The 12404-nt window shown below is 38.8% G+C and overlaps 1 protein-coding gene across 1 annotated transcript in view; it reads left to right on the top strand.

Annotated features, from left to right (window-relative positions):
* oca2 (oculocutaneous albinism II) overlaps window positions 1–12404 on the top strand; it is a 65790-nt gene that overhangs the window by 2803 nt on the left and 50583 nt on the right. Inside the window, exons 2-9 of the mRNA XM_023267063.3 lie at window positions 337–585; window positions 3638–3739; window positions 5390–5584; window positions 5897–5954; window positions 6403–6475; window positions 6832–6989; window positions 7078–7160; window positions 9321–9474. Coding sequence (XP_023122831.2) covers window positions 344–585; window positions 3638–3739; window positions 5390–5584; window positions 5897–5954; window positions 6403–6475; window positions 6832–6989; window positions 7078–7160; window positions 9321–9474 — 1065 coding nt within the window. The 5' untranslated portion in view covers window positions 337–343. The remainder of the gene's footprint in view (window positions 1–336; window positions 586–3637; window positions 3740–5389; window positions 5585–5896; window positions 5955–6402; window positions 6476–6831; window positions 6990–7077; window positions 7161–9320; window positions 9475–12404) is intronic.

The following is a 12404-nucleotide window of genomic DNA, read 5'->3' as shown; positions in this document are numbered from 1 at the left end:
TTCTCGGTCGGCCCTTTAAGCCCGTTTTAGCTCACTGTTTTGGTGTTCTGGCTTGTTGCTTTGCTGTTTTGTTTGACTCTCACAGCTCTCATACTGTTAGTAGCTGCCGTTTCTGATGAAAGAGCTCTTTTAAACTTACTACACACTACCTGCTTAGCACGCAATGAATGGATAGTTAACGTTGAAACATGAAGCAGATGAAGAGAGAAACTTTCATTAGGAGTTGGTGGTGAGCAAAACAGAGCTTAAAGGACCAGAAACATGGCTTCAGATGAATGCCGCTGTATTAGTCGTAAACAGTGTCCGAAAACTTTGCCTTCTTTTCCCCTGGAGCAGCCTCACCATGTATTTGGAGAACAAAAGCAACCTGGAGATTGAGATGTCTCAGACGTCGGCACAAGGCCATCAGGGCCGGAACAGCCTGAGGTCACCGGAGGCTGTTGCAGGAAACTTCGGGGAGCTTCGTCTGCTGCAGGGCATTTCAGAGAGGAGAGACACCCAGAAGCTCCAGCAGTCTGCAGTTCTGCCCTCAGGACAGTGTGTCATCCACACCGAGGGCTTTGTCCCTGTTCGACAGGAGGACGGGTAAGACTGCTGCAAGTGTTTTCTGTTCTGTTATGTTGGTTGATTGACATGAGTTTCATTTGTTATTTACAGCTGCATTAGGGTCTGTAATTGGCTAAATTAACTGTCACGGAGCTGAGATAAAAGACTAGCAAATACTGTGTTCAAACTACAGGAGATTTTTGGTGGTGTGTCCACATTTCACCCCACCTAAAAAAATAGATTCTAAACCCATGTTCAGCCTAGATTTTGTGGTAATGTAAAGATTTTACAAATCCAAACTGAAACATCTCAAAAAGCTGTCAGACTAATTGGAGCCACCCTGATGATATCAAACATTTTTTAGATTTATGAGTTAAAATTTGGATGGGGACAATTCAGTCATGTTTGCACCTGTAGCAGTAGACTGAAGCCCTGGAGGCTAATGTTGACTGCTTTTTCTCAATCACTTTCCCATCCAGATGCTTTTAGACTTCAGTACTATTAACATTACAGCAAGTTGCTGCTCCACAGTCTCCATTTTGGTTATAAATAGATTGTGCCACACGGATTACAGTAGAAATTTTTGTGTTTGTCTTTTAAGCTCCTACCAGTCCTTAGTATAATACAATAACAATGGATTAAATTATTTTGTCCACAAAGAGAGATGTTCCTTGTGCTTATGAGCCATCAGACTGCTGTTCTCAGGAGGCCATAAACATGACACCAAAAGAATGCTAATGTAACTCTCTAACTCCTGGTTGTCCACATAAGAAGCTATTTGTCGATGGACTAGCTATACTAAAGAGTGATATTATGTCAAAGCTTGTTTACAAATGTTTTTCAATGCCCCAAATTGCTAAAGAAAAGTTAACATAGGAGAAAGTTTGTGTTTAAAGTCCTCAATGACTAATTGGTTTTACATTAACAGTTACTATTGCTTGTTCTCTCGTCTTTGTGAATTTTCCATTAAAACGTGACAAGAATTTGAGCCACACGTGCAGAAACATATTACACATGCCCTGTTGGTTAAATCCTCTAGAGCACATATGGACATATGTGGAAAACAGAACACTTGAAGTTTCCAGTAGACTTTGAAGATTCACACACACACAGACTTAGATGTGTGTGGCTGGGGGTGTGTTTCTCGCTGGGTGCTAATCTCAAGCCCATGGCTGTGACGTTATCGGGATTAAACTGAGGAATTTTTTGCTTCATGAACTAAGTGAGAGTTTTACACGATAAAGATGACAACTGATAGTTGTGTTTCCCATGAACAGCCCTATTGTGGATCACATGAGCTGTTTTGTATCTGATGTTTTACGCTGATAAGGTACTGTGCAATAATCAGAAAGGATAAAACGTTAAGATTCTCTTCAAAAAGACAGAAACATGATAATTAAGTTGATCAACAAATAAGTTAATTGAATTCATAAGGCTGAGTTTATAGAGCTGTTCACCAGCTTCCTGTGTACAGTAATAAAAGCTGTGAGGCAGTGCTGCTGTTAAACATTGGAACATGATTGCATCTGACAAGTTGGCAATTTTTTTCCGGCCAAGAAGCTCATACTTCCATAGAAAGAATGCTGCATCAGTGGTAGCTGTCAGGTTGTCTGTCTGGCACTTATAAAATATGTTTTAACACAGGAGGGCAATGTCAGGTGTGAGGCTTATCCCACCATTTTTAAGCTTAAAGGTTAGTAGGTAAAGCAAGCTTTGACACTTTTCTGTAAAAAAGTTATTGTAGATCGTGGTTTATGTCGTGTCCATGAATACTGATCATGTTTCAGCTTGAAAGCTTGAGTGTAGGACTTCTACATGTAACGAAAGTCTGTTACATTCAAGGCAAACGAGTTTGCACAATGCTGGTTAAGATTGTCAGTGTCAGATAAATCTCTTCATACTTTAAAGTATATGTATGAGTTTTATATCAAAGGTCTGTGGTGACATTTCCCCACTGGTGCACCGGTACTAATTCATTTCACATCCTAGCAATGATTGGTTTGCCAGAGCTACAGAAAAGTCTTTTAAGGAAAAAAGAAACGTTTTGATGCTCTCGATAAAAAAGAAACTTGGCACTAACCCTGTAAGTAAAGTGCATTCTCTCTGTCAGCTCACATTTAGGGGACAAAGTCGGAGTCAGGTCAGGGGAGTAAAGCGAGAGAAAACATTTGTAGATATGCACTAAATCTCTTTATTGTTGTATAAGAGTATCGAAGAGGATTAATGCGGCACACTTGCCCAAACGTAATCTACTCCTTTATCCAACACCCTTGCCACATTCATTGCTTCAAAGCACCCAAATATGTTTGGTAACGCCTGCCAGACTGTGTAAGACAATAATAACAACACAAATGAGGCATGATTAATCAGAGAATTCAACTTAAACGTTACAAAAATATCACAAGTCTCAACCTCATAATGATGCTTTAATTAACCTGTAATAGTTCTGTAGAAATGCAAGACGGAAATATTTGCTTTTGCTTGAAGGAGTGCTGAATTTAAGCACCAAACCATTTTGACAGGCAGAGGACATAAACCCCTCAAGATTATAAGATTAGCTGAGGGGCGTCTTTAATTTTCTGAAAGATTTACGTTGAACAGTTTTCATTCAGTCGGTTGCTGTTACATTACGTAACAATTCTCATGAGATCTCTGCTGTTGCCAAAGTGAGTGCTGAGAGGACAGCAGGCTTGATAGAACAGTAGATTTTCATCCATTAGTAAGCATGTAGTGTTGATGCATACATACACACATATATATACATAGGTGTCATGATATAATAGCTGCTGACAGATGTAGAGTGTGTTTGTTGGTTGAGACCCAGCTGAGAGACAGCAGCTCCTGCAGGCAGCCAGGCAGCCACTAGGGCTACAGTGCAGCAGCAGGGTGAAAAAAGACCCTTTAATGATCTCCTCAGGTGTTGATACACCAGCTGCTCACCCACCTTTGTGCCACCAGGAGGTCTGACACGTCACTTTAACCGGTGACTGACAGCTGAGCTTTTCTCTATTGGGTTCAAAGTTTAGATTGTTTCTCATTGTTTTTGTGCTATTTTTGGCTTTTTTTAAAAACTCATTGTTTTTCATTACAGTTTCAGGCATAACTTCAGCGCTGTTAACATTCTCCGGGGAAAATCTAATTCAGCCAACGTTTCTGAGCGATCGCCTCTGCTGAGATTTTCTCAGGATGACAGGTGAGTAATATGTCAGGATTTTAGTTATAGGTCATGTATGGAGACAGTGGGTCAGTATGCAGAGACAGAGAGTTACAGTAATCTAGCCCTACAAAATCAATGCAATGATCTCAGTCTTCATGTCATTGAGACAGAGGACAGATTTCATAAAAGTAGCACCCTTTAACCACAGAGTTAATCTGATTGTCAAATTTTAGAGGTGATTCCAAGATGACGCCAAGATTCCTGACATGGGCAAGTAGGTTGGCTGTCAGTGGCCTAAAGGGGCTGAAAAGTGACCATGAGTAACCAAACACAATCACTTTAGGCTTATTATCATTCAGAGACAGTTTATGCCACCTAGCTCGATCTGGAAAGTTTCTCCTTGTATGTGCATTGTTACATTCCCTTTTAATGTAAATAGGAGAAAACATAACCCAATCAAAGAATGTGCAGGAGACAGCGAATGTGAAAAAAAAAGCATTTTTTTTTTAGAATTATCTCAAATTTTAACTTTTTTTTTTGTTTTTTAACTTTTAAAGAGTCTCAAAGTATGAGGTAGTGAGAGATGGATTTGGTTCACATCTGTCACAAAAAAAGCACAACACCTAATCTGCTAATGTAAAAAATGGCTTTACTGAATGTCACATAAGAGGTAACAGGCAATACCCCAGTGTATCTGAACCGAACAACAGCTACATGAATGCAGAAGTTTTGAGGGCACCATCTAGAGATCTAAATTGACATACACAGACTTAAATATGATTGCAGACAGTAAATGTAGTGAACTATGTAGTAAATATGGAGTGATTTGGACACAGCTTTGATCTTTTTCTGTTCGAGCCAACAGGATGTGCTAGCTTGGTAGTGAGTGGGCTAAGTGATTAGCTGAACAGCGGACAGGGACAACATACAAACATGATTTAAAAAAGGCCATTAACTCAAATTAAATTAAGTAGTGCTACTATGAAAATAAGAACGATTAAATAACATTGTATAGAGATTAGTTTCTCTGGTAGTCTTAATGCTTTTTTATTCTCCATATATTTTATTTTAGAATTTGATTGTACAAGTTGTCATCCAGTTCTGTTTTTCAATAGTTTGTATTTAATTAGTTTTATTATTTATCCTATTCTCCTCATATTTTTGTTGTTGTCTGCCTTACACCATGTACAGCACTTTAAAATGTGCTATATAAACAAACTTTATTTTATTGAAAATAACGAACTGTTATCTCATTTGCATTTTTAATACAATTAACTATTTGTTTCACAGTGTCTTGTTTATTTATTTAGTATTGAAGACCATGGTACTCCATAATCTGGAAATACTGTAATCCTTGTGATTTTGTGGGTTTTTTTTTTTGAGATTATATATTTTCCTTTTAATGTTTCATGTTTGACAAAATCACAATGACATGCTGCAGTTTCATTTAATAAAATGACACAATGCAACGCTGCTGTACAGCCCTTCTTACACTGATTCAGTTGACAGTAGTGCACAACAGGTGTAATTAAATTGTATCTACTGGAGGATTTTTTTGAAACATTTTTAAATTTAGGAGCTTTTAGAGATCCACATCTGGTGTCTTTAATGCCGATGCTGTGTTTATTTCTGCGCTGAGACTACAGCGGCTGATGTCTGACAGTGATTATGATTCTTCTTTTCCAGTATAACCTACTTGACCCTACATGACCCCAGCTTTGTTGGAGGGGAGGAGCCCTGGGACAGCGGTTCCCTGGACGTGGAGAGGAGGTACCGCCTGGGCAGCGAGGTCACCAGCCTGTCGCTGTCCCGCTCCAGCTCCTCCGAGAAGGGCGACCCCCTGGACCTCAACCTCAGCTTCAAATTCACCAGCAATGTGAAGTGAGAGCCCTCATATTTGTATGAGAAAATACAGCTGACTGAAGAGTTTTATATACTGATATACCCAACCTTTTCTTTCCTTTTAATATGATGTAGATATCTTTAACAGACTTGATGAGGTGAAACTGTATCAGAAAAAAGCAGAAAATATGAGACAAAAATACAAAAAATAAATCAGATTTTGTGTTTTCATATTATTTCTTACACTTGTTATAATTTTGGGACACCACAACCCCTTGTAGGTGCCCAAGGTGTCATACTAAGCTGTGTTTCATTCTGTTCTATTTACTATCTCCTTTTTTGTCTTTTCAGATGCTGCTTCAGAGTCTCCAAAGTTGCCACTATCTTTGCTATTGTCGTTCTCTGCAGTGTAAGTGGATCCCTTAAAGAGTGCTGACATCTTTGATAAATAATAAAACAGCTTATTATATAAAACAATCCAAACTTGTAATTTATAAAAAAAAATTGAAATGAGAGAGGTACGATTTATTTATTTATTTTAAAAAACATTAGTTATATTTTTTCTACATTCTAATTCAAATGTAATGCCTCTACTGTGTATGAACCATAGGAAGTTGTACATTTTAGACACTTAACCATGCTAATGAACCTCCAAATAAGTATTTAGATGAGGACTCCTACAGGACCACTATGTTTAAATCAGGTCTAGTTCTCAGTGGGTGTAGCACAACCCACACTTAAGACTTTTACCATCTGAGGTTAAGGAGGTCAACTTTTACACATTATGCATTTGTATGTAATGAATCCCTCCAGAGGAGTGCAACACGTTTCTCATACTGCCATTATTTTGGTTTCAGCTGTTCTTCAGCATGTACCCGGATCGAGACAACCCTTGGAGGATGCTGGCAGTCTCCCCAACAGAGAGCTTTTGTATCTTTTCCTTTTGCATTATCGTAGACACATGTTGCTATTTCTGAAATTAGCAACGAAAAGTGGGCTGCAAAGACTCCAGCAGAGCTTTAATCAAGTCGCAGTCAAGAGGAGAGGGCGGAACATTGAGCAGCTGTGTTTTACTCTGAGTATGAGGGCACACTGAGAGACAAGGGCACAGGATAAATTACTGTGGAAGATGCTTAGTGCTGCTGGTAAATGGAAGTGGTTGCAATCTAACAGGTGAACTGAGGATCTGTTTTAGCCATCTATGAATTCTGCACCTTTAAAAGATTTAGTACATTTCAAATACAGAATCAGAACACATCCATATTTTTGTCTTAACGGTCTCACAGCGATGAATGTGACAGATTTTCGAGACAACGCTTTGCTGAAGCTACAAGTTACCGGGCCTTTTGCAGGAGGTATGATGGACTTCAACGACCAGGAGTACATCCTGATCCAGGTGGAGCAGACCGAGCCGTCAGGACAGCGGAGGAGGAGGACGCAGCAGGTAAATGCTGCTGTGAGATCACTTTTCTTTGGTGCATCTTTTCTAAAGTGAAAAACAAACCCATTTGTCTTCTACTGTTTGCCAACAGGTGATTCATAATTGGACCATTCCTCTACATGCTGAAAGAAGCGACCAGATACTGTTAACAAAAACCTTTGAGATGCTCAGCAGGTACTAAGAACACTGTATGACACTGTGTTGACTGGAAGAGGATGATTTTAACATAAATGTGGACCTAAAAGTGATGCGATAGCTTATTTAATTTGTCAGACTGGGAGACTGTCCACAGAAAAACATGAACACCAAGGTTGCAGTGAAATAGTCTAAAATAATTACATCTTGTGTCTTTTTCTAAAGAACTTCAATAAACTCAACTGAAAACATCATGAGGTCAAGGAAATATGTGATTGGCTGGGTCTCATCATGGCTGTCTCTTAGATGCTTCTGGTTCATGTCACTCAGAAACCTTTGAAAAGTCTACTTGTTTACAGATCAGAGTCTCTTTTGTAAAAGTATGCGCCTTCCGAGTTTATCAGTTTGTGGTGCTAAACCAAAGTCAGTCAGTTCCAAAGTTGAAAACCCGAAGATTAAAAGACACACACAAGCTTCAGAGCAAAGAAGAATAATCTCAATTCCACTAATTTATTCAGGCCAAGTCAAGAAAATATGGCAATGTATTGGCCTTCATTAGAGCAGCATCATAGCATCTATGAATGTGTTCAGTGCAAATGTTTCTTAAAAGTGTGTTTTTTATGTTCTTGTTTGCAAATTGGCATTCCTCTTATTCCATCTATCCATTATCTATCCCTTTTACTGCTTTGAATTACGTGCAGTGTAAATTGGCTTTTTGGCAAGAATTTACAAAACAAAGTCTCTTCCACATCAAAGTGAAAACTGATTTCTACAAAAAGTCCATCCATCCATCCATTATCTATACACCGCTTAATCCTCATTAGGGTCGCAGGGGGGCTGGAGTCTATCCCAGCTGACTCGGGCGAAGACAAGGGACACCCTAGACAGGTCACCAGTCCTTCGCAGGGCCACATATACAGACAAACAATCACACTCGCATTCACACCTATGGCCAATTTAGAATAATCAATTAACCTCAGCACATTTTTGGACTGTGGGAGGAAGCCGGAGTACCTGGAGAAAACCCACGTATGTACAGGGAGAACATGCAAACTCCATGCAGAAAGATCCTGGGACACGAACCAGAGATCTTCTAGCTCCAAAGCGAAAGTGCTGAATGCCAGGCCACTGTGCAGCCCCATTCCTCTTCTTTCCTCCCTTAAATGGCATATTTCTGCCTTTCTTGGTACAGGCCTACTGTACATCAGTGCTGTAGTGTAAAAGCACTGGCAGGATTGTACACATGCACTTTTGAAAACAAATGTGAAGTGATCATGGTGGCCAAAAAGTCTGCAGTGAACATTTAAACCACTGGAGGTTGCTAAAACAAGATTTTCAGATCCTGTGAGGTTGGCCTTTAAACATGAGCTTTGTAGCTTTCTAGTAAAAAAAACACTCAAAAAAAGCTAAATTTACTGTGTGCAGTATTTCTTTTCTGCATTGAAGTATAATGCACAAATATTGCAGCTCATGTTCAATTTTGAAATTATCTGCTGTATCCTTACAGAGAATCGTATTCTATGATGGATTAATATCACAAAAATGTATATACACGTATATTATATCAGTTTGTTGTTGGCACAGATCATCTAAAGGTTGCCACACTTACTAGGTGCATAAAATGCTTTAACAAAAGGCTGAACTGCAAAAATGCAGTAATGTGTAATACATCAACGAGGCCCCCTGGTGACACAGAACTGAGTCGTACATCCCAAGAGCTTCTGTTTGGTTTTAACTTGTTACTGTTTCAACCAGGCCCTTAAGAAATTTATTAACAGGTTTCTTTTCAATATAAAGCTGCATAATCCCATGTGATGTTAGGTTATTGTACACTGTTCCTTTGTTGTAAAAAAAACAAACAAAAAAAACAGTAGTACACTTGGAGAACACAGTCTGAGGAAAAATGCACCAAGATTTAATGAGTCTTTCTTTGCACATGCTCCACCTCTCCATCAAGTTTCCTAAACTTCAGTCTGGTAGTTAAACATTTAAAGGAATCTTGATGCCAAACAAACAGCACTGAAAACATACCTCTGCCTCCGCCTTGGTAGAGGAATCATGTAAGGTGTTTGTGGTACTTTGTCTCTGCCATTTGACTTCTGAAAGAATTTTCATTGTTCGCTTGTTTACTGATTTCAAATGAAAGAAAATCCATCACACCGTCATCCTCGCTGCTTTGCTGTTGTGTTTCCCACACAGTGACCCCATCATCATCACAATCCAGGCGTTCCCGGAGGATAACGAGGTGGTGCCGCTGTCCATGACCCACCAGTCGCTCTACGTCAGCGTTGAGACTCAGGTGGCCATCGCTGGAATCATCTTAGCTGGAGTCTATGTTCTCATCATCTTTGAGGTAAAACGGCCTGTGATGCTCATACTGTTGATGAATGAGTTTGTGTTGAAATGTGTGACATGTTCAGTGCAGCCGAGGAAGGAGGACACATACACATAAAATGCTGGATTGTGTATTTGGCAACTTGTGTGTGCAGAGAAACTTCTTCAATAATACATAAATATACACTCATAGTAGGCTCATTGATGTTGCATCAGATTTATCAGTTCTTGCCTTGTTATTAGTGTTCCCATCGGCATCCAAGTCAGAATTAGTACTGGAAAACTGATATATCCAACTTGGTGCTTATTTCAAACTGCCATTTTCACAGAAAACATTCCACAGTAAGAAAAGCACAGGTGTGAATTATGAAATTGATGGTGGCTGAATTCTATTTAGCTGCTTCAGCTTCAGGCTCCTGCTGTTGGCTCACTGTAGCTCTGTTACGGTGGACTGAATACAGCAGAGCCATCGTTAACGTTATTACCAAACACCTGTGCTTTCCTACACTGCCAACTCAAAGTGTCGGCTGTGGAAGAGCATCATGAGCGTAGCATAAAAGCCCGCCACACTAAAAGCAAGTCCACTCACAGGTTTTTGTTTTGCCTGATAAAACTTCTAATTCTGGCAGTGGACATGTGCAGACTGCTCAACTCACAGCTTCTATCATTGTTCTGGTAACTTTATTGAATCCTGGATGTGTTGCACTTTTACTAAGCTTTTCCCTCCTTAGTTAACATTGCAGTTTCCAGTTACAGTAGCGTATTAAAGCTGGGGTAAGCAGTATTTTTCTAGTGTCACTGAGCATAAATTCCATACTAACATTTCAGCATATTGTAATTTCAGTGGTTTGAAAAGAAACTAGGCTTCTGCTCTTCCTCTTCACTCTTTTTTCAGGATGTTGAAAATGTAACCTGTGCTGGTCAGACTAGATTAGGTGAGATGGTGTAAAGAGCAGCTAAGTCTGCTGTGACGGTACAGTGTGGTGGCTGAATGGGTTGAACAGAGATGTTCACTGGGAAAAGTGAGATTTGAATACTGCATGAAGCTGAAATCAAGCGGACGATGAAGTCACCTGAAAGTATTGGCCAGTGGAAAACGAACACTCCGATAAGTCAGACAAATTTTTGCTGGACTGTGAGGTGCTCAATCTGAATTGCGCAACAGGAAATATGTTCAAGTGCCCCCAAAGAAACGCGTAAATGCAATCTTAATGTTATGGTCGCATTCACATGGCCAGCAGTCATACATGAATCAGATGTAGGAGCACATACACAAGTGGCCCACATCTGAGATGAAAAAATCTGATTTGGTTTATTTGTGCTCAAATTAAAAAAAAAAAAAAAAGAAAGATCTGAGTCATGTAGATGAAGGCAGGGCTACTGTGTATGTAACAGTGTAGGTCTGCCTGACATGAGCAGAGTCTAATCAGCCAGATTCCATGTTGTCCTAGCAATAACTAGCAGATAAATCATTATTTAAAATTTACACATCATCATTTAATCCAGTTTTTCAGTGGTCAGATTTTCAAGTAAAATTAATTTACTTTATGTTTACAAAGCAACATCATTAAATTATTATTCATTATTTTCTAACTGATATGCAACCATTAATATATTATTAATTAGATGATGTATTTAATATTTAATGAGTATTCATTTCCCACATATTAATCATCATTACTTGAGGTGTCACGCGCTGATGTCGTAATTTTTTTCTGTCATTTCCTTTCACTTCCACTCAGCTTTTGGTTTTAATTAGACAGACTAATTTCCCAGAGCGTGACAAGGTGTAAACTCGCAGAGCTCTGCCTTCAGGGTAATACTCTGACATAATGTCAGCAGCACATTTGCACTCAGCTCACACTCTCATGTGTGATCTGTGTTACCGACAGATCGGCTTACAGAGGCTGTAATTGAAAGTGTGAGAGTTTGTCTGTAAAGTAGAAGAATGTACAGCGTTCGGCTATTCAGACTTCAATAAGATGTAGTCTCACTTCAGTTCAGTCAGGTCTGCATTTGTCTCAGTTCTCTGACTATGTTTTGTTCTCCATTAAACTTCACTCTGATAAGAACCTAACACATGCCTCTTAATGAATGAGCACATCTGCTTTCTGTCACATTTAGAATGTTGTGATATTCTGAATATCACAAGTTCAAACAAGAGGATCTGTCACTGTTGGTAATTGGACACCAGTTTTTCTTATTTTTAATGGGCACTTGAAGTGTTCTGAAAGTGGTCTATAGTAAAGACTCAGTGCGATTGTCAGTTTTGACAGCGGCTGAGGCAGAGAAATGAAATGGTTGTGCTCTTCTTTATGTATTACTTGAACAGATGCATTCAGACAAATACAATTTTCTGAGAGTCTGTAGAACGTCTCAGCTCTTATTCATCTTAAGAGACGATACCAAATTTAATGTTGAGTAGTTCATCAAGGTCACTGATTGTTGTGACAGTGATATTGTTTTTTTGGGCTTTTTTACTGACTAAAAATGAACATATAGTGAATCTTTAGTTCATTAGTAAAGCAGCCTTACATACGTAGAAAAATGTATTAAATTGAATTAATTAGCCTTCCATATACAATGTAAAAAATACTAATTTGCTTAGTGTTGTGTAAAATAGCGCATTATTTAGCATAGAATTAAATTAAGACTTTGTATTTGTATTTTTAAAAATGTTTTACAAGGTTTTGTAAGTAAAAACGTATAAAGATTTTCATTGTTAATTTCATAATGACAATATATATGTGTGTGTGTGTGTGTGTGTGTGTGTGTGTGTGTATATATAAAATCCTAGTGATTGTACAATAAGAATATATTTTTCAAACATATTGTTTGTAAATACACAAAAGTGCAGGTCAAAATAGGGCCATATACGGTACGACTGTATTTGTTGACAGACAGAGTAGCTCACACATGATAATAAGAAACAATGTACAACAGAGCCTA

This window comes from Amphiprion ocellaris, chromosome 2 (assembly GCF_022539595.1).
Source record: "Amphiprion ocellaris isolate individual 3 ecotype Okinawa chromosome 2, ASM2253959v1, whole genome shotgun sequence".
NCBI lineage: Eukaryota > Metazoa > Chordata > Actinopteri > Pomacentridae > Amphiprion > Amphiprion ocellaris.
This window is presented reverse-complemented; position numbering and strand designations above follow the sequence as displayed.